Here is a 23,350-nt window from a genome sequence, read left to right on the forward strand (position 1 = left end):
CTCTGTACCGTCCAGCAGTACAGAACCATCAACAAAATCAACACTGACATTGAGATTATGTCCCACGCCCTTGGCTCGTGACCGCCTCCGTGGTCTAGTGGTAGAGCGTCCACCCGGAGAGCGGAAGGTCGGGTTTCGATCCCGGCCGCGTCATACCAAAAGACGTTAAAAGATGGTACTGGTTGTTATCCTGTCTGGCGCTCGGCATTAAGGGACTAAAACAAGGACTGGTCGGCTCTGAGTCAGTATACTGTGTCTGTGTGGGGTATTCATGTTAAACTGCGGCATGGTATCTCATAGTGTTCGCACTATACATCAGCATCAGTCCGGACAAGTACAAGCAGCCACACACACACGGGCAAATACGTCGCTACATAAGTGCAATAATCTTGGACGCGACGTTAAACCCAGTTTCACCTCACCCTTGGGTCGTTTAAGTAAACTGTGGAATGCCTTGTTTTCGTCATGAGTCTTGACATGGTTCACAAGAGGATCAGACAAATAAATGTGTGCAAAAGTGCAGAGTCTCCATATGAATGAATCCACGCCTTCCAGCTCTGATTGGTAAATATAACCGTTTGAGGGAAGAGCGATGGTGGATAGAGCTATTGTTTGACAGGATTCTTGGTGTGAGGGTGTCAAAACCCTGATTTTGTTATTTCGTCCAATCAACAACACCAAAAGTTATCATTATTATTATTATTATTATTTTTATTATTATTATTATTATTATTGGGCTCTCCCCTTGTGGTGCAATGCCTGGGCTCCTGTTTCGTACCACTTGTATCGCAATACCTGGGCTTCTGTTTCGTACCACTTGTATCGCAATACCTGGGCTCCTGTTTCGTACAACTTGTATCGCAATACCTGGGCTTCTGTTTCGTACCACTCACATCGCAATACCTGGGCTCTTGTTTCGTACAACTTGTATCTTAATATATGGGCTCCTGTTTCGTACCACTCGCATCGCAATACTTGGGCTCCTGTTTCGTACACTGGTGGCGCAATACCTCGGCTTCTGTTTCCTACCACTTGTATCGCAATACCTGGGCTTCTGTTTCGTACCACTTGTATCGCAATACCTGGGCTCCTGTTTCGTACAACTTGTATCGCAATACCGGGGCTTCTGTTTCGTACCACTCACATCGCAATACCTGGGCTCTTGTTTCGTACAACTTGTATCTTAATATATGGGCTCCTGTTTCGTACCACTCGCATCGCAATATATGGGCTCCTGTTTCGTACACTGGTGGCGCAATACCTGGGCTCCTGTTTCGTACCACTTGTATCGCAATACCTGGGCTTCTGTTTCGTACCACTTGTATCGCAATACCTGGGCTCCTGTTTCGTACCACTTGTATCACAATACCTGGGTTTCTGTTTCATACCACTTGTATCGCAATACCTGCGCTCCTGTTTCGTACCACTTGTATCGAAATACCTGGGCTCCTGTTTCGTACCACTTGTATCGCAATACCTGGGCTCCTGTTTCCTACCACTTTTGTTGCAATACCTGGGCTTCTGTTTCATACCACTTGTATCGCAATACCTAGGCTCCTGTTTCGTACCACTTGTATCGCAATAGCTGGGCTCCTGTTTCGTACCACTTGTATCGCAATACCTGGGCTTCTGTTTACTACCACTTGTATCGCAGTACCTGGGATCATGTTTCGTACCACTTGCATTGCAATACCTGGGCTTCTGTTTTATACTACTTGTATCGCAATACCTGGGCTCCTGTTTCGTACAACTTGTATTGCAACACCTGGGCTCCTGTTTCGTACACTGGTGGTGCAATACCTAGCCTCCTGTTTCATACAACTTGTATCGCAATACCTGGGCTCCTGTTTTGTACCACTCGCATCGCAATACCTGGGCTTCTGTTTCGTACAACTTGTATCTCAATACATGGGCTCCTGTTTCGTACCACTCGCATCGCAATACCTGGGCTCCTGTTTCGTACCACTTGTATCGCAATACCTAGGCTCCTGTTTGATACCACTTGTGTCGCAATACCGGGCCTTCTGTTTCGTACCACTTGTATCGCAATACCTGGGCCCCTGTTTCCTACCACTTTTGTTGCAACGCCTGGGTTCCTCTTTCGTACCACTCGTGTAGCAATACCTAGGCTCCTATTTCCTACCTCTTGTGTCGCAATACCTGGGTCCTGTCTCGTATACATGTGTTGCAATACCTGAGGTCCTCTTTCATGCCACTTATGTCGCAATCCCTGGGCTCCTGTTTCGTATCACTTGTGTCGCAATACCTTGGCTTCTGTTTCGACCACTTGTGTTGCAATACCTGGAATCCTGTTTCATACAACTTGTATCGCAATACCTTGGCTCCTGTTTCGTACCACTCGCATCGCAATACCTGGGCTTCTGTTTCGTACAACTTGTATCTCAATATATGGGCTCCTGTTTCGTACCACTCGCATCGCAAAACCTGGGCTTCTGTTTCGTACAACTTGTATCTCAATACATGGGCTCCTGTTTCGTACCACTCGCATCGCAATACCTAGCCTCCTGTTTCATACAACTTGTATCGAAATACCTGGGCTTCTGTTTCATACTACTTGTATCGCAATAGCTGGGCTCCTGTTTCGTACCACTTGTATCGCAATACCTAGGCTCCTGTTTTGACCACTTGTGTCGCAATACCGGGCCTTCTGTTTCGTACCACTTGTATCGCAATACCTGGGCCCCTGTTTCCTACCACTTTTGTTGCAACGCCTGGGTTCCTCTTTCGTACCACTCGTGTAGCAATACCTAGGCTCCTATTTCCTACCTCTTGTGTCGCAATACCTGAGTCCTGTCTCGTATACATGTGTTGCAATACCTGAGGTCCTCTTTCATGCCACTTATGTCGCAATCCCTGGGCTCCTGTTTCGTATCACTTGTGTCGCAATACCTTGGCTTCTGTTTCGACCACTTGTGTTGCAATACCTGGAATCCTGTTTGGTACACTTGTGTCGCAATACTTGGGCTCCTGTTTCGTACCACTTGTATCGCAATACCTGGCCTCCTGATTCGACCACTTGTGTCACAATATCTGGGCTCTTGTTTCGTACACATGTGTCGCAATACCTGGGCTCCTATTTCCTACCACTTTTGTCGCAATACCTGTGCTCCTGTTTCGTACCACTTGTGTCGCAATACTTGAGCTTCCGTGTCTTACCCCTTTCGTCCGAATGCTCCCGTGTCTCATTCCTTTTTGTCGCAAAGTTTTTTCACGCGTGTCTCGATTCTTTTGTCCCAAAATGGAAGCTACCGAGTCTCTATCCTTGTGTCCCCATATATGTGCTCCCGTGCCTCACCTCTTGTGTCACAATACCTGGGCTCCCATGTCTTACCCTTTGTGTCCAAAAGGATGAGCTCCGGAGACTCACAGCTTTTGTCCTTTGTCTTTTTGGGAGATGGGCTCTCACCCCTTGTGTCGCAATACCTCAGGCCCCGTGTCTTACCTCTTGTGTTCCCATACCTGGGTTCCTGTGTCCATCTCAGTGTGTCGCAATACCTCAGGCCCCGTGTCTTACCTCTTGTGTCCCAATACATGGGCTCCTGATTCGACCACTTGTGTTGCAATACCTGGGTTCCTCTGTCTCTCTCAGTGTGTCGCAATACCTGAGGCCCCGTGTCTGACCTCTTGTGTCCTAATACATGGGCTCCCCTGTCTCCCCTTGTGTCCCAATACATGGAGTCACTGGACTGTACTCTCCTACACTACAATCTGCCATCATTCATCAAACTGACACTGATCATGTTCGGGAAGTACGTCCCCCTCTGTCCACTCCAGCAGCCACAAGGGTAATCTTACACTGGTGTGAAATGTGTACATGATGACACAATGACAGCACAATCTTGAGGGCTGCCAGTTACTGAGGTGTCATATGTGGCTGTACATATGAACTGGTCAAACACAGCATAGGAGGCAGATCAACTGAGAGACACCGACAATCCTGAAAGTGTTCTGACAGTTGATAGCAGCAGAGTTACTTGTAACAGTAACTTGTAACAGTAACTTGAAACGCAAAGGCTAAAACTATGGGAACTATTTTGTGTGAGCCTTGTGGTTAAAGCGTTCGCTCTTCACGCTGAAGACCCACATGGGTACACCGCTGTTATATTGCTGGAATATTGCTAAAGCGGCGTATAAAAGGTACTCACTCACTAAAATGTGTGAAGTCCATTTCTGATGTTGCCTGCCATGGTATTTCTGCGTCCTTTGGGCATGCCAGAAACCTATGATTGTGGGTTCGAATCCCGGTTCGCCCCGATTATGTTTCTAGGTTTGTCAGCCATATACCCGTGCTCGTTGGTTTCACCAAAGTGGTACACGTCTGAGACCTGCATCACTTGGGGCTTTCCTCCCACATTAAGCTGACACGCCGCGATATAACTGGAATACAGCGGCGTTAAACACAACTCACTCACTCACTGTGATAAAGTACACCTAGTTTCAATATCGTATTGACCACTATTGTGCCTTTTTGAAACCTTTTGTCAGTGAAATAAATGTACTTCGCTATAAATACTAGCTTAAGCAGTGATGTAGCCGTCAATCAGATGATGCGGGTATTGTCATATGAAATGAACAATCATAGCAGACTATTTTCGATAGTCAAGGATGAATAAGTACTGGTTCCGTCTGCTGCCGATGAGTACGATATGAAAATGTAAGCAAGGAATATTGTGACTGTGACTCTTTGTCTTTTTATTGCCGTAAAAGGAAACGATTTGGGTCTTTAAACCAAAACATTTTTGTTCAGAAATTCAAGGACTATATATTGCATGTTCGGTCTCTTTGTTCACTACAGATCAACATTATTTCATATTCAAAACTTTTCAAAAATGTCAAAGAGAATGTCAGTCCAGCAAGTTAGTTTTACTTTTCATATAACCAGATCCTATGACGACAGTAAAATAATTTATAGACTTCTCTGCTTTTTCTTTTCAATCATTTACAAGTATGGGAAATGAAACATTGTAATAAAAAAGCGGGTCCCTTGTGTTTCTATTGAGTAAAAGGTTATAAATAAAACACCTTTGAAAATTTGAAACATTTCATTTCAGTAAGAGTTAATTGATTGAATATACTATATCTAATCCATGCATTGATGTAATTTACTGCGCTGCGAGGTATTTGTTATTACTATGTGGAGTTTCATTTGTACGGATTGCTAAAAAATCATTATAAAATATAAAGTGATAAATATACCCCTCTCAGATGTGAATATCTTTCGTTCATAAACGATAATGATAAACCAGAAATACTACTGTTAAATGTTATCAACTCATGAAATTTAAATGCCTTCTTTAAAAAAACGTTGCTATATAAAATAGTGTGTCTACAATTGTGATTTAGGCCTTTTAGATCAAAGAGATGAATAAACATGTCTGGCATTTGTGTATGGTAAATGGACAAAATTATTCTTGATACATCATATTAACACTATTGATGTCAGTTGGTCTTCACACAGTTTCTTTCACAAACATTACTTTGAATCTACAGTGGAAGAGAGGATCACATGTTGTCCAAATGCTCCCATTCGAAATATGTGTCAACCATAACGTTATGATTGCTATTGCTGATGGTATGTATTCAGTATGATTTCACTTTGAATGCTGGATGTATTATGCCTCCATTGGTTTTGGTTGTGTGTACAAAGGAATTTATCAGAAGCCCAAATACTTCTTTGACTATCTTAAACAATTCATTTTCGAATATCTATTTATATTGTATTTGTTTCAGTTTGGTTGTCCAAGGTATTACACAGTTTTGTCATAATAGACCTGTATCAAAGAATAACTTATGTTGAGCAGAATGCATACCCAGTGGCATAGGATCTGTTCTTAAATTATATGGAACTGATCCAAATATCACTGTGCCAGTTGGCAAGAATAAAGACAGATGCCATAGTAGACATTACTGCAGAAAAAGAATTCTGGAGGAAGAAATATTTCTGACGGAAATCTCTGCAGTAAATGCACACATTGAGGAAATGACCATGAATAAACTTTTGGGACATGCATCAGATCAATTCATCTCATCCAGATCTTTCTAATTATGTAAAGTTTGTTTTTGTAACCCGATTCCTTCTGTATGGTCAAGATCGGACTGCTGGCCATTCCTAAGTTGTCCCGCAACACATTTAAAGTAACCTGGCAAATTGTGGAGTGTTGTTTAAAATAAGATGCTAGCTTGAAGCATGTAAGAAGGCATACTAGTATCTGAAAAACCAAGAGAGTCGGGATTAAAAGTACAAATATCATTTCAGTTACAGGTATATCCTATTTCATACGATATATTAAACGCTTCTTAATATATACTCTGCAAATTGGCTACTCCTGCAAGACGCTTTGAGTCTTACTACACTAACAAACAATGGCAAAAGATGTCTGGCAACTCGTTCTGCGCCATACCTGTTTGCAGGACACCCAAGGCTCGTGAAGGCTGATTTCCATTAGGTCATAACATTGCGTAAGTTATATTTACAGACAGGGTAAAGCATTTATTTTAACACCTTATTAATAAAAATATCATTATGTGCTGTTCGGATTCAAAAACTACAAATGTGAGCTTCATGCAAACAATAAAAGTGTGCGCCTTGCATGAACCAGTATGTGGAAGAAGTGAATCACGACCTTAAACTCGAAGAGATGGCTTCATGAATATGTATTGAAAGCTGCATTATTCAATTTCAAAATAAATCTATTTTTACTTAACTGTATATGAAATACAGTTTCTTTGCTTGTTCCGTTAGAATAGGTGGGGGTTATCCTCGGATCTTGACCATATGGACGTCAACCAAGGAGTCACTGCTAATGTTCCACATTGTATCCAATGACATGGCTACCAGTTGTATTTTGTTTGACAAAGTTGAAATTTAAAGGGAAACAACTCTTCGAAGCATAGTAAAACATTAATCCCATCTGCAGGTGAATGTATCATGCCTCCGAATTAACCCCACCATGAGTAGCCCAAATATTAATATTGTTTTATTGTTTTGTTTTGATCGTCCAAGTTATGACGTTTGTTTGCCACAATAGACCTGCGTCAATGAAACCGTATACACTTCTGCACTCACAGCGAGGTCAGGAGACAATGCATACGAAGCGTTTAGAACGTCATTGTAGGTTGGTCCTTGAATATTGTGAAATATTTACACAATGACATATTCCTTCAATGACCCTTGTCAAAGTTCACTGCCTTCTCTATTGTTAGTTAGGGGATATCTTATATGACTTTCGTGTCGCAGGTTTTGTCACCCAACCGACTAAAGATATTGACTGAATAAGCTTGATTCATATGTAAATGCATATAGCGTTGCTTATTGGAAGCTGGCAGACACATGGGATCTCATCCTGTACATACAGTGGTGACTGAACACACCGGATAGGGCAGATATGTGCAGGAAAAAAAGGTTTTAATCGGTCACAAGAACCACAGAGTGGGTTTGGAAGGATATATTAGAACCTAAATATTCAATCAAAATACCAACGGTGTTTATGTTCAACAATGAACGCGTAACAATACAGTTTATGTGTGACTTACGTTGCAGTTTGCTTATCTAGTGTATAACAGCCTTTGGACTCCAAATAATGTGCAGCACATTATGAGGGTAGCGTGAAGCCCACCTCACATTTAAATCGTATTTTCTAGTTGCTTTCTTTTGTTAAAAAGAGTATATTTGGAATTGTATTAAGGGTGAATGTGGAGTGAATGTACACATGTAGATGTTATATGGTTATGACTAGATAGGTGGTGCACTAATGTCATACAATAGAAATGTTACCGCACAATAGAAGTGTCATGCGTTGACTTGTCCTTTTGTGCCAGTGTCAGTCATGAAGTTAGGGAGTTATTTAGTTAAGGATTGCTGATTACTGATTGATGCCAAAAGCGACATGCCACCTATCATGCATATACAGACTTAACCTCAATGAAGTTAATGTCAAACAATGGAATCATGTCGCTGTGGACTCACGGGACCCAGGAGCCCCATTCCATTCTCAATGTTCACCATTGTCCTCTAAATAAAGGCTCTATCTTCAGTCACCCGCCGTGATATTGCTGGAGTATTGCTAAAAGCGGCATAAAACCCTACTCATTCGCTCACTCACTAAATAATTATTTTGATTACAAGTACCACATTCTTAAATGCATGTAAATCAATTTGAAAACTATATATATAATCAAGTACCATGCATGTAAGATGGTAAGACTTTTCGGCGTATTGATTCATTAGCCTATACTTATAGTTGAGTTGCCTTGCAAATACTGGTCGATAATACGGTGTAGACGTAATATGATCTATCGTGATAAGACATGGAGCAAATGTGAGTAAACAGAAACTGCCGTGCTTTGATCATCTGAGCGCGAGATGTACGCTAGGCTGAATGTAAAATTATAGCTTTGTACTCAAGGACCCGTCCCTGAAGCGAGTTGACAGTACTGAGTCGGATCATTTCATCCACACACGGAAGGATACACGACGAGATATTTGTTTGACGGATTGAAGCTCGAATACTTCAACGTGTGGTTAAACATCGCATTCTGTGCAATTCCCCCGAACAGGCTATTCAACTGACATGTTCCAGTGTTGGGTTATTGTAGCACGGATATTTTATTACATTCACACGGACATAACTTGACATCTTGGTACATTATGATATTTCAATGTGTTCAGGTGCTGAGAGGGATTACTGATGTATACAACCAAACAAGTAAAACCACTTTCACTTAAATATCAATAGGTTGCAGTTGTTCATGGTTCACCTTTACTTCAAGATTGCTCTTACTTATGAAGATGGACGTTGTTACTCAAACTCTGGTTTACTGTGCGAGGTCTAGTGGCATAGATCTAATGGGTGAATACTTTTACAACCTGTGCCAGTCATGTAAACAATTTAACAAACACGAACATGTCCATTGATTTGAACATATTTTATTTACGAAGAAAAGGATTTGGCACCAGTTTTCGCAACTTACGCTGACCTTTCCAAAATATTCACATGGTAAGCGTTATATGGGAACAACATTGACATATGTACATAAGACAGAGTATATACAAACAGGGAGAAGCAGCAGGAACGGTGTTTTACATTTACATAAATCTGTTATAGTGTAGTTGATATACTTCTGGACAGAGTGAAACAACTGTATGTTGTAGCTGAGATGATAGCTCCCATTTAACATTATAGACACATCAGTGACCAGCTTTACTTTACACATTTCAGTTATGCTTCTAAACATCATTCTTCTTGCAGTTTGATGGAATGGAAAATCGATTCCAAACGGGTAATTACAGAGACCGTTACAATTCGATGTCGCCAGAACTGTTTCCTTCTGCCAGACTGTTACCTTGTGTAAAATGTACATGTCAAGGAAGCAATACGAAATAATGTGTATGTATAGTTTGGGGTGTGATTCAGTAACAGTGTGTACATATGAGTGTTGTAAATAGGTATTGCATAACATACACCGCTTCAAAATGATAAACATAAATGCATATTATTATATCTGATTAACAAGCCACCAAACGTCCTTTTGTATACATAACACCATAAACGGTTACCAACACCAGGTTACACTGCAATAGGTAAACATTCAAAGACAGTAGATTGGAATAAATGTTTAACCTTTCATTTTCCTGTCCATGTTTTCATACGTATGTAATGCCACAGCTTCGTAGGTGGTTGGTGACCGCTCCTGTAGACCTTCATACTCCGGCTCATGTGACACGCGGCCTATGTAACGTGCAGATTAATTAAAGTCCATACAAATTATCAAATCAACTGACATGTATCACGTATTGGTTGGCAGAACCAACATTGAATACTTCTACAATAGCTGATATGGAATATTCGATTGCATATAAATGATTTGACTGCTGTCATCTGATTTGTATTCAAAGACAGTATTAGTCTCCAACAAAAAGATATGAACATCCTACTAAGAAATGCTGTCTCTTGTGGAACTCATCCATGCTAATTGTCACCAATTGTTCCTAGAAGCCATTAACTCACCTTTAGTGTTTTCGTAGATCTTCAGTTGGGAATATGACTGGGCGGCACACTCCTCAAACCTGGCATATTGACTAAGATCATGGATGTCTGCAATGTGAGAATACAACCCGAAATTGTTTAAAATGCCACAGGCCTACAGGATAGAACATTATACTATATGTGTTTCATTATGCAAATCAGAAATACACATCACATGCGTACTGACGATTATAACTTAAAGGATGAAATACAAAATTAGATACATTTTATGCTGTTGGACGTTTTGTATTAGATAGATTTACAAAACTTTCAAAGCATGGATTATAATAAACTCGATGGTGACAAAAGCCATACTTGCAAGAAAGAAATCAAACTCATAATTTAACGTACATTAGGTACGTGAGGAAGTTTTGATATTCAAAAGGTCATATGCTTTGAAAGATATGGCATGTATAAAGTTTTTCAGCCACAATTCATCAGAGCAGCAGCATTATTAGCAGTTTTAGGTAAATACAAAATTTACTTGAAATAGTCGGTTTCAAATCCCCATATTTCTCCATCGTAGGTTAAGATAGGTAACACCATTGTATCAAATAATCTTGACCCGATATTTATCTCCAGTCAAACACATAGATTATGAAGTTCGAAGATCATTTGGCAAACTTTCACTGCTTGTTGTGATAGTGTTGAGGATGCGGCTTTGGGAATAAACTAATTCAAAGATATTTGTAATTAGAGATAATTTTTATATGTTTTCCTTTATAAAACCACTTTTCATAATTGTTTTAAATATCTTAAACACACAAATCTGAGACTAATATTAAAGAAAGTCCCCACCAGTCACGAAAAACACTTAAACAGTCAATTTGATATTTTATATAGTTATGTCTGCATTTGACCATTTCTGTAATCTTCCTTCAGGATTTCAATAAATATTTTCCCAATAGCTGGCACCAGTGAAATTCCTCTGTAGTTCTGCCTATCATTAACAAATCCTTTCTTGTGAAGCGGGCATATAACTGTTTTATGCCTTTCATACAGATCATCGTCACTGGTTAAAATAACATTAAAAATATTTACCAAAACAGGTGACACTATATAATGTTGTAAAAGAATACAAAATGTATGGAGCACCTCACCGACTTAGGGGTTGTGTGGATGTGAATTTCACCCATATATCTTCAGTATAAGAACATAGCTACAATCACTATAAAGCCAACTAAACACTTCATGAGTCATGGAATGTATATTCAGTTATGAAACGCATTATAAATTAATGTAATCACCAGATAGTAGAATGTATATCATAACGCGCGTGACATTATTTTGATTGTAAACAAGTTTAAAGACTGATACTGACCCATGAATACGATCCCTATGGGAATAAGGCGCAACTTTGGTCACAATCACAATGTTGAAGACAGCCTCAGTTGTAGTAATAACCTTTCAATGAATGTTGCATATGTAATTTTCTGTCTACCTATCTAAAATGAGTGATAGTTGAGGGATTTGTTAGTTACGAGGGGCGTCAGTAGTTAAGAGCAGCGCTTCAGTACCGCTCCTGGCTTCTGATTGGTCGAGAGGATCACGTGACCTATGTGACGGTCACTTCCGGTCACGTGAGCTGCACAGTGCTTGATGGGACCTGCGTGCGTTTCCGGTGACGTGTGCCTCTAAGATGGCGTCACATCCGTTTCCGGTGGCGCGCGCGCCTCCAAGATGGCTGCGCCTCCGTTTCCGGTGGCGTGCGCCTCCAAGATGGCGGCGCATCCGTTTCCGGTGGCCCGCGCACCTCCAAGATGGCGTTGTTTCCGTTTCCGGTGGTGCGTGCACCTCCAAGAGGGTGTCGCATCCGTTTCCGGGGAGGAGGGAGGGGAAAACCCAGAGAAGCGGTCGTAAAAGGTGAACAAGATCAACATGGTTGTTGTTCTTTGGTTTTTCTAAAAATAGAAAAGGCGGTGGTGGTGGTGGTGAAGGGAGGGAGGTGGTGAAGGGAGGGAGGAGGAGGAGGAGGCAGGTTCATGGTTTGGGGGTTTGAGGGTCGTCGTTTGGCTTGACACCTGTTTCCTGACAGGACACTGGACAGTGCCGAAATAGATGAACTTGAAAGTGCCATCCCGTGCCCTTGTACCAAGGGCATAGCCAGGCAGGCACCCTTGGCACCTGCCGCATTGCCATGGAGGACAAAGGCTGTGTCACTGAGACAATTTCTAAATCCCAGTTTTCTTTCATGTTGTTGCTGCTGCTGCTCATGATGATGATGATTCCTTTTTACAAGTGACACTGATCCACTCGAATCCACTCTTGTTTTATAGGAAAGCCACTGACACCCCGCTTCCTGGTTGGTTCCCCAGGCAGCGCCCCCGATTGGTTCGTTCCGGTACCTGGCCTGCACCTCGGTTTTCCAAAACGGACCGACCCCTGTGTTTCTTTTCCATAGGAAATGGATATTACCATGGGAGAGAAAGCACCTGCCCGGTTCGACCATTCAGAGCCCAGCATGGTCCGAGTGCCGCCTCTGATTGGCCGACAACCCAGGCTTCTGATTGGTCCGATTTCGATCCGTTTTTTTTTTCTTGGGTAGCCTTGGTATTTTCTTTTAGGTAGACGGTCGTCTGAATGCTAAAGGTGGACCTTCATAGGTAGGCATGAACGTGGGAATGTGTGTGTGTGTGTGTGTGTAGGTGTGTGTGTGTGTGTTTGTGTGTGTGTGTGTGTGTGTATGTCTTCAAACAGACGTTGACGTTGATCCATAGAATGATGATGCCATGCCTACGTGATGTACGTCATGTTGCAAGACACACGTGGTGTTTCACGCGTGTTGTCAGGCAAAACGTGGTGTCATATGTGTGTGTGTGTGTGTGAGTGTGTGTGACTAAAAACATTGATTTAGCATTGAGATGGGTAGAGAAAAATCGATACGCATGCGTGACGTTTGCACACGTGATGTACTTCGTGTCGTGTACTTCAAATTATTATTATTATTTAATGATACCGAGGTGTTGACACTCGTGTAGGTCTACAGACGTACTGTGACACGTGTTTTCATGCACACGTGTTGTTTCACTCGTGTCTCCATGCACACGTGGTGTACTTCGTATCTCTATTTATATATTTATATATATTTATATCTATTTATTTGATTTTGAGACGTACCATTGTGGTGTCACGCGTAGACGTGTGCCTCCAAGAGACCTAGGGGAGGGTGTGGGTTCTTTGTTTTGGATTGTTGGGTTGGCAAAGCAAAGGATGAAAGTTGTCTTTTGGGTGAGATGGGTGGCCCTGAAAAGGACCTTTTGGGGAAAAAACAAACTTTTCTGCTGCTGTCCAAGAAGAATCATCATGTCCAAGCTTATGACAAGACAAGGATCGTTGCCATCTGGGTATGTCATCTGGGTGCCCTACGTGGCATCACTTGTGGGTCCAACAAAGAAAATAAAATAATTTTAACAGGAACTTGAACAGGAACTTGAACGGGAACTTGAACAGGAACGCAGGACACGGGAAACATCCTCCTAAGCAGCCGGCCGTGCTACGTCATTCGTGTACCTCTGTTTCTCTTCGCAGAGATAGTGTAGTTGTAGCTTCTTCTTGTGTTTCACCAGACCGGTTAGCTTGAGGTAGTCGCAGTCTGGGGGCCACTTGTGATGTGCCGCCCAAGGATCGTCGTGGGACGCCCATTGTCTCAGCTGCACACCACATTGGAAACAGCACATGGGCCATCTCTTCAGCAGTCTGATACATTTGCGTTGGCCACGCCTCAAACGAAGCGAGCCTTCTTTCAAAGCGTAGATAATAGTGCGATGGCGTGTGACTGAGCAGTGACAACGCATCCTCAGCATCCGTACTCTTACTCCAACATCCACACTATCTGCACTATCCGTCACCACGTCTCCGTCACACGTCTTTGTCTCAGCCATTCTTGCTGCTGCTGCTGCTGCTACTGATGATGATGATTTCTTTTTATCACAAGTGACACTGACCCACTCTTACTTACTTACTTACTTTGGAGATTTAACGTGCCCTTTCCGACTGATGCGTATTTCGCACACGGGCCCGGCCAGGCCATTTAATGTGTTTCCGAAAGGGGCGAAAGTGGTCTGTGCAACCCAAGAGGGGGGTTTAGGGGTTGCTTATATAGAATTTGGGAATTTTGAGATTTGGAATAGATGCCGATGGGTTTGGGGAGGAGAACTAAGGGAGCTGGGTATGGTGGATGTTTGTTTATTTGATTTTGATTTGGTAGGTTATTGTGTTTTTAGATGCGTTTTATTAGTTCCGTTTTGATTAAGAATACGCCTAAGGCCTTGAAGTTTTCTAGTTTATTTTGTGGGTTTAGTATTGCTTCTAGAGTGAGAGCCTTGTTTAGATTGAGGGTGGTTTGTAATGCGGTTCGATGTGTGAGGTAGTGTGTGCAGTGGATGAGTGCGTGTTCTGGGGTTTCTAGTTGTTTGCAGTGTTGGCAGTTACCTGTAGTGTGTTTTTTAAATTTTTTTAGGTGGTTATTTAGGTTGGTGTGTCCTGTTTGCATTTTAGTGATTACTCTGTCGATTTTTTTTGATGGATGGAGAATTTTTGGTATGGTTAGTGGTTTGCTGAGCACTTTTTTGATTTGGCTATTTGAGTTTAGATATAGGTTATGCAATTGTTTGTGATTTTTTGCTTGTTTACACTTTTAATTTCTGATTTTGAGATTGGTAAGTTTAAGCTTATTTCTGGGATTTTGAGGGATAGTTTAGCTGCTTTATCGGCGTTTTCATTACCGTATATTCCTACGTGGGCGGGTATCCAGAAGAAGGTTATTTGTTTGCCTGCCTTAGTTAGGTCGTTGGAGCTTTTAAGTATTTGATTTATTAATTTAGGTCGGTTTTTGGTATTTTTGTTTTGGAGGGCTTGCAGTCCACTTAGGGAGTCGGTAAGTATTAGGATTTTTTTTGTGGTTTTTGGATTATTGATTATGGAGGGCTGAGGCCATGCCCATTAGTTCTGCCGTGAATATTGATTGGTTGTTTGGGAGTCAGAAGGATTGTGTGGTTTTAGTTGGTTGTGTGGTATGGACTCCGAAACCTGTGTGTTTGGAGGTCGGATCTGAGGATGCGTCCGTGTAAATGTGACACCAATTTGGCCAATTTTCGTGTATATATGCTAGTGTGGTAGTTTTAGCTATGTTTGGGTCGGTTTGTTTATTTATTTGGCTAGCTAGTGTTGTGTCTATTTTGGGTATTTTAAGTTTAGGGGTGAAGATATTTGATTGTTTGCAGTTTTGTTTAAGATTTTTAATTTGGTGTTCATTTAGGTAGTTTGTTATTCTTTGGGATATTGGGGTAAGTAAGGGGTGTTTACGAGCTAGAGCTTGGTTTTTGGGGCTGATGTTTTGGTTTATTAAGTTTTGGAAGAGAGGGTTTGATTGGGACGCGGCCCAGAAATTTAAGCTTAGCTGTTCCCTGCGTAGACTTAGTGGCATTTCTCTTGTTAAGGCCTGAAGTGAGGTGTAGGAGGTGCCATGTTGGGTGCGTGTAATTAGTTTAAGAGCCTGATATTGTATTGAGTCAAGTTTTTTAGATAGAGAGTTGTTTAGGGTGTTGTATATGGCGCAGCCGTAGTCTAGTTTTGATCTTATTAGTGATATGTAGAGAGAGAGGAGGGTATCTTTGGATGCTCCCCAGTTAGAGCCAGTTAGGCATCTTAGGGTGTTTAGGTCTTTACTGCATTTAGTTGTTAGGTTTTGGATGTGAGCATCCCAGGTGAGATGTTCATCGAAAATAAGTCCTTTGTTTTTGAAATTTGATTGTTTGATAGTTTAGCTGGAGGATTGGGGAGGCGGGTTTCATGTTTTTATGTTTGAATACTATTCCTGTTGTTTTTTCTGAGTTAAGGGAGAAGCCCCATTTGTCAGCCCATTGTTGTATTTTATTAAGAGATTTTTGGAGTAGATTTTGGACCATTTTCATGCTTTTAGTGCGGATCCAGATGGCTCCATCATCCGCGAATTTGGATGTGTTTACTTTAGGGGATAGGCCCTCGAATAGATCGTTTATCATTATATTGAAGAGGGTGGGGCTGAGGATACTGCCCTGTGGAGTGCTATTTTATAGGGGACATTGGTCCGATAGAGTTTGGTCTATACCCACGGTTATTTTACGATTGTTTAGGAAGTCCTGGATGTAGGTTATTATCTGACCTTTGAGTCCTATTTTTTTTAAGTTTTTGTATTAGCCCATCGTGCCATACCATGTCGAAAGCTTTAGAGAAGTCTAAGAAGATGCCTGTGGTATATTGTTTATTTAGTTGTCCTGTCTTAATATCTTGTTCTAGTCGGGGGAGGTTATCTAGGGTTGAGCGGCCAAGAGTGAAACCGCTTTGATCTGGGTTTATGATGTTATTTTGGGTTAAGTAATGTTGTAATCTATTTTTAGCCATTGATTCCATTACTTTACATAAGTTTGAAGTTAGGGATATTGGTCTATATGAGTTAGCTTGATTAGCTGGTTTATTAGGTTTAGGGATTGGTATGACTAGGGCCTGTTTCCAGGGAGTAGGAACCTGTCCGTTTAGGTAGATGAGATTGTATAGTTTGAGTAGTGCCTGGAGTAGTTTTAGGGGGAGTTTTTTAATTATTTGGTAAGAAGTTAGGTCTAATCCTGGGGCTGTGCCCTTTTTCCTGTTTTGGATTACGTAGAGGAGCTCCTCAATTGTGTAGGGTTGATTTATTTCTAGATTGTTATTGTTTGGTTCTTTTGTGGGTTTGTTTTCTGTTTTAAGTTTATCTTGGAATTTTTGACTGAAGTTGGTGTTACTGCTAACGGCCGAAAAGTGGTTGGCGAGATTATTTGCTTTTTGGGCGGGGTTGGTTGAGTTGTCAATGTTAGGGTTTTTATATGTCGTTTTAAGCCTCTGATGGCGTGGATTTTGCGCCAGACCATTCTAGCATCTGTACGGTTATTTATACCTTCGCAGAATTTTTTCCAGTCTCTACTTTTAGCTTTTTGGACTAGTTGTTGAACCTGGTGGTTTAGTTCGAGGTCTTCTGATTGGTCGGGGATGTCTTCTGATTGGTCGACAACCCAAGCCTCTGATTGGTCAGATTTCGATCCTGTTTTGGGGAAGGGTTGCCTATAAATCAGACGTTCAGTCCATCTTATAGTACAAAACCCCTCCAATCACCCAGCTAAATTCTTCCATATAGCTACATTCCTTAAAACAACAAAACTCTTAAGCAAACTTTAGAAAAATCCCAACAAATCACAGCATTAAGACTATTCACAAAATCCACACTTTTTCAATTTAGGATCGGGAACCAAATTCTCAGCGCAGACCGACTTCTCCGACGTCATCACGAAAAATTCGCCCATATCCAGACACAAACTATCATGCCCGTTTAACCAGCCACCTACCCAAGCCCAGTTCACACGCTCATGGCCGCGACTTACCCCTCACTCCTGCCTACCCCACCCCAGCCAATAAGCCCAAAGTTTATTATAGTAGGTTTTCCATCCACCCCATTTATTTTTTAACTTATTATTAGATATTATTATATTGCATATCAGCTGAACTGATTATATACGTCTTTAAGTCTATTTACAATCTGCTCCCCATAGAATAGGTTTCCTACAGCTTTACTACACCCCCACTAAGTTCTCTCTTCCAGTTCTACCCCCTTTACTGCATTTCTGTCTTCTTTATCCCCCCTAATTTACATTTTTTTTGGGCTAGCCGATTACTTTCTTATTTCCCACTATTATTTATTATTGTTTAACCCGCCTGGCCCCGACTGCGAAATAGCCGATGGCTGAAGCGGTCGTAAATCCCCTAAAACTCTCTCTCTCTCTTATAGTACAGACGTTCATCAGACAGGCATCGCTATCATGGCGGGCAACCAAAGTACGCCCTATCGTTTGGAGAGGAAAGATACCACACGCTCCAGACGATTAAGAACTGCTAATCATACGTATCGTTTGACTTACAACCCAGAGTACTTGGACACCGTACCACCGGAACGCGTTCCCATGGAACTGCCAGCATTACTTGACAGGGTGATCAATGACTTTTATCAACAGATGTCAGGCCAGAAGGGAGATCGTATTGGTCTAGGTATCGATCATCCCGCTTTGAACACACCCATACGGATTTCCTTTTGTCTCTTTGAAGACCTCCATGTGACTTTAGTACACGTAGCAGATCCCGACAGGCTAGGATCAGGCAGTGGCCGTCATCAACTGAAAAACGTGTTTGGACTTGCAAAAAGGGCATTGTATGGATCAAGAACGAAGATCAATCCTGTTTGGCACGGGCCCTGGTGGTGGCACAGCATTATGCCCAGAAGCCCAACCCTCTGACCCAAGAATGGGAAACCCAGCGAGTGAGACTGACGAGAACGGATCGGGCCGACGTTCAAGGCATTCGGGCATGGGACTTGTTTCGACGCCTTGGTCTGCCTGAAGGTCCCTGTCAGGGCCTGGACGACCTAGCACGCGTGGGACGCGTCTTGGCCCACCTGAATGATCAACTGAAAGTCTACAGTCAAGAGGTGGACCAGAGACTGTTGTACAAGTGTGATGAGGCTCCACCCCACGCCACCGTGCTACATTTATACCATCATGATCAGCACTACGATGTCATCACTTCCATGCCAGCTTTTTACGCATCTAACCATTACTGCGAACACTGTGACCAACGTTACGACCATCCCGAAAAACATCGCTGCACCAAGCAATACCGCTGTCACCGCTGCCTCCACTCTAGCTATTGCTTGACATGTCAACGTTGGTTCCCAAATCAACAGTGTTACACGCGACATCTCCAGTCACCGTCAGAGGGAAAACCCAGCGCCTGTCAATCGATTCACAGGTGTCCGACCTGTTTTCAGCTGGTCCGCGTCTTGGAGACCCCCATGGCTCACCACGAGTGCTCAGATGAAGAACATCCCTGCTTGGTGTTCCGAGAACCCATGACTCCAGACCATCGTTGTTACATGACACCTCTCCGTGAAGAAAACGAGGCTGAGGAGGGGGAGGAAGAGGGGGAAGAGGCGGAAGAGGGGGGAGAGGAACAACATCACCTACGAGACAACGTCCAATACGTCTTCTACGATTTTAAATGCATGCAAGACACGTGGGAACACATTCCAAATTTGTGCGTGGTGCAGTTGGGATGTGGACGGTGCATCAGTGAAGTGAGCAAGGACTTGTGCGAAAACTGTCCATGGAGAGAAGAAGGGTATGGTCCCAGCAGTGAGATCGTGTTTCGAGGCCCCACCACGCATCATGAAGTGTGTGTGTGGTTGACCACGCTGGCTGAAACACCCAAGAAGAAGAACCAAGAGGAAGAGGAGGACAGCACACACAAGGGGGCAACAGTACACCTGGGGAAAAGAAAACGGGATGGCACCCCCTCAAGAAACCACTCTTCAAAACGTCAACGACATTCATCACCCCAGCAGGAGGAAGAGGAAGAGGTGGAGGGGGAAGATGTCATGGAAGTGGAGAAAAACAAAGAAGACAAAGAAGACAAAGAACAAGAGCACCACCACGACAGTCCAGAAGGAGGATCGCATTTATGTGATGGCCCATAATGCACGATCGTATGATTTACATTTGATCCTGAAGGGTCTGTACCCCCTTCTGGTGAAACTCCCCACCAAGATTCGAAATGGTCAACAAATTTTGCAGGTGACCCTGGGACGGCTGTGTTTCGAAGACAGTTTAAATTTCAAAACCTTACCCACTAAAAGCATTTCCAAAGAGCTTTGGGCTGAAAGAACTGAAGAAAGTGTACTTTCCGCACTCTTTCAATACCGAAGCCAACCAGACCTACAGAGGCCCCTCCACCAGCCATGGCAAACTGCTCTGTCCTTTGTGCCGTACGTGTGCCGATACCCAGTCACACTCCCCCTGCGAGCACACGGACGAAGAGAGGTCATGGGTGGGCACGTACGCCACCGTAGAACTCCATGAAGCCGTGAAGAAGTATGACTACCAGGTGCTTCAGATCTACGACGTTTGGCATTTTGACACCTTTGCACAGCATGACCCCTGCACGCAGCAAGTAGGGCTCTTTGACACTTATATCGATCGTCATTTCAAGGAGAAGCTCGAAGCCAGCGGATACCCGGAGGGATGTACGGATCATGACTCTTACATCCAGGTGATCTACGACAAAGAAGGCATTGGGTTGGACAAGGACCGCATCGAAAAAAAAACAGGACGTCGCACGATTGCCAAGATGCAACTGAATTCGCTATGGGGCAAGTTTGGACAACGATTAGACTACTGTCAGAACATCTATATGAACGATCCTGTACAGTACTTTACCTTGTGGAGGGATGAACGCAATACCATCGAGGATGTTACCGTTGTCAACGAACACATGGTGGAAGTGACCTATACACAGAAGAAAGAATTCCAAACCCCTCATACTCATTTCAATGTCGCCATCGCTGCTTGGGTCACCGCCCAAGCACGTCTCAAGCTGTATGACACCCTTGCCTTGGTGGGTCGCAGGGTCTTGTACTTTGACATGGACAGCGTCATTTACATTCATCGACCCCACGACGCGAATCCAGAGCTGGGCCATTCGTTGGGTGAGTTTACAGACGAACTGGACGGAAATACCATCAAGACGTTTGTGTCAGGAGGTCCCCAAAACTATGGCTATGAGTTAATGAACCCCAGACCCGATGGAACGCGCACGACATGCAAAGAATTACAGAAACCAACACCATCTCAACTTTGACACCATGAAAGGACTGATACTGGGACAACGGCCTGGGAAAGGGGGAGAAAATCAGTTTGGATTACCCTCATCACATCATTCGAAAAGGACCTCGGCACGAAAACGCTCTTGTGACCAGACCCACCTGAAAAGACTATCGTACTGTGTACGACAAGCGACGTCTCGTCTACGACGAAACCACAGGGCTACCTGTAGACACGCTGCCCTTTGGGTACAGAGACGACTTTCTATAAATATGTCATGCCATTGGGGTGTCACAACGGATCGAAACTGAATCGACATGAACCCCTACAGAAAAAAACGGATCGAAATCTGACCAATCAGAAGCCTGGGTTGTCAACCAATCAGAGACCGCGCTCGGGCCATGGTGGGCTCTGATTGGCTGAAACGAGGTTGTGCTTTCTCTCTCACGTTACAAGCTTAACCCTATGGAAAAGGCTGGCTGCCAGGTGGTCAGTCCGTGCTCACTCGACCGAGACGCGCAAGGGACTGGGCAACTGTCCACTGTGGCAGACTGGTCGTCCCAGCCGTCGCGACGGGGAATCCCCTAATCTGTTATCTGAACGCTGATTGGTTCCTTACCGCGTTATATACCCATACGACACAGATGTCATTGTAATGACACAGACACTCAAAATGGCCAGCTCTCAAGACATCGTTTGCAATTGTAAAAATACCTGTGTCCGTGCCGCGCTGCCGGGATACCGTGCTCCGATTTAGGCACATGTGGCTGGATGGTCCCTTGCATCAACAAACAAGAATGCCAGCCTCCGATGCCGATCGACGTAGATATGGATGATTCCGCCGAAAGAGAAGTCCTGCAGTTCGCCCGAGAGGTAAATCATATGTTTTACCGTTACACATGAGATGTATTTTTTCCCCAAATATATAAAAATAAATACCTTAGTAATTACACAAGATGATGATGCACAATAATAGTAGATTCACATTATTTACAAAGTATAACAAATCGTGAAGTATTTTTTTAATGAAAGTATATGGGCAGTATTAACTGGAATTTTGCCCACTAAGCATGTTTAATAAATTCTCAAATATCAATGTTTTTAGAACCTGCTTGACAGCGAATATGATTGGCAGCCTGAAGAAAGGTGTGGCATGCCACCTCTATCTACAAACCGGAAGACTAGTAGGGGCAAAAAGAGACTTGACATGGTCAATGAGATGGTATTTGAATACTTTTGTTTCATTACACTATATGACTTATGATAGTGAACTTGTCAGGATTTTAATAATATATTGTACTTTTATCAAATAAAATGTCTCAATAAATGGTCACACATCCTTTTCCTAGCAACTTTCCCAGATTATATTATTATTATTATTATTATTATTATTTATGATTCTAATAAAATGCCTTATTTTTATTTCAGGAAGTAGATGCTGACACCCGTCACACCACACCACTTGTGCACAACTCCTCTCAGAAGAGAAAGAAGAAGGGTGCAACTGCTGCTCGGGTCCGCAGAAGGCTTGAGGTTGACCAGGTTCGAGTACAGGTAATAATTAGTAAAATGCTTTGGTACTTTTTATTGACAATTTTTCATCTCAAAAACATTTGAACAATGGTAAAGTAACACAAAATGTCACCCTTTATTGCAAAATAATATGATATCCAGGTAACATTATTAAATTACATTTCTACACAGACTGACATGTTACTTGAGAGCGAAGATGAAGGGCAAATGGTGCAGACGACATCGAGAAGACAAATTGTACGACCAAGGTCCACTCCACGTCAGGCTGTCGGTGCACCAGATGGTCCACCTAAGGTGACATCGCACCTTCAAGCGGTCAAGGTACCTTATTACAAGCATGTACAGCTAAACATAACAAGCTTATTGATGTTAACTAAGGTAAATTTCTGGTCTAAAAGATATTTCAACCTGATAAAACCTTTATCTATAGTTATGGAGTTGTTTTAGTTTGTCTCAAATTTAGTAAAATTGAACATGATGTGTACTTGTACTTCCAGGATTTTGCTGCAACTCTGAGTATGACACAGCTCCAGACCATAGTGACCGAGCTGCTGTTCAGAGATCAGGGATCATTTGAGGATTATCTCCATGGATACAGACCATGTGATAATCCACCAAGTCAACCACAGCCAGAGGACCTACCAAGATGGTGTAGATGTGGCAACTGCCGACCCATGCCGTCAGCACAAGAAAATAAATGCTGCTGGCAGACTGGCTCCTCCCAGTGTGTCGTGAACTTGCCAAACTTCTACACCGTGATCACACATGCTATATTGGACCTCGCCATGGCACATTACAATGAGTTTCTTGTTCACGATCAAGACAGGAGTAACGCTGTATATCGCCATCAAGCTTACAGACAGTTCGTACTCCAGAGATTCGGACGACTGGGCATGGGTAATAGACGTGTTGTGCCATCCTGTGTCGTACTGGCCATCAGGTTGAGGTTCCCAGATCCCAGGGTGATCTACTCGGGATTCAAAGCCATGTGATGCTTCAGTTCTGTATATTTATTAATCAGTGTAAATAAGTTGTATGTATGTATGATAAAAAGATGACTTTCTCTTTAACTTGTCTCTTGTCATATTTCTTGGCCCCTTGTGCACCTGATATTTA

General features: G+C 42.8%; 2 protein-coding genes across 2 annotated transcripts in view; one reads left to right on the forward strand and one right to left on the reverse strand.

The window, feature by feature from the left end:
- Nucleotides 1–9,636: 9,636 nt before the first annotated feature.
- Nucleotides 9,637–23,350, reverse strand: part of LOC139441717 (B-cell receptor CD22-like) — a 328,007-nt gene continuing 314,293 nt past the window's right edge. The window contains exons 13-14 of the mRNA XM_071222512.1: nt 10,029–10,115; nt 9,637–9,749 (exon numbers count right to left, since the gene is read on the reverse strand). Of these exons, the coding sequence (XP_071078613.1) occupies nt 9,637–9,749; nt 10,029–10,115 (200 nt within the window). The remainder of the gene's footprint in view (nt 9,750–10,028; nt 10,116–23,350) is intronic.
- LOC139441741 (uncharacterized) lies at nt 21,436–23,249 on the forward strand. Its single transcript, XM_071222527.1, has 5 exons — nt 21,436–21,574; nt 21,807–21,923; nt 22,130–22,255; nt 22,406–22,555; nt 22,732–23,249. The coding sequence occupies exons 1-5, from the start codon at nt 21,473–21,475 to the stop codon at nt 23,224–23,226; spliced, it is 990 nt and encodes a 329-aa protein (XP_071078628.1). The 5' UTR covers nt 21,436–21,472; the 3' UTR covers nt 23,227–23,249.

Source organism: Haliotis cracherodii, unplaced genomic scaffold (assembly GCF_022045235.1).
Source record: "Haliotis cracherodii isolate W230 unplaced genomic scaffold, xgHalCrac1.p SCAF_43, whole genome shotgun sequence".
Lineage (NCBI taxonomy): Eukaryota > Metazoa > Mollusca > Gastropoda > Lepetellida > Haliotidae > Haliotis > Haliotis cracherodii.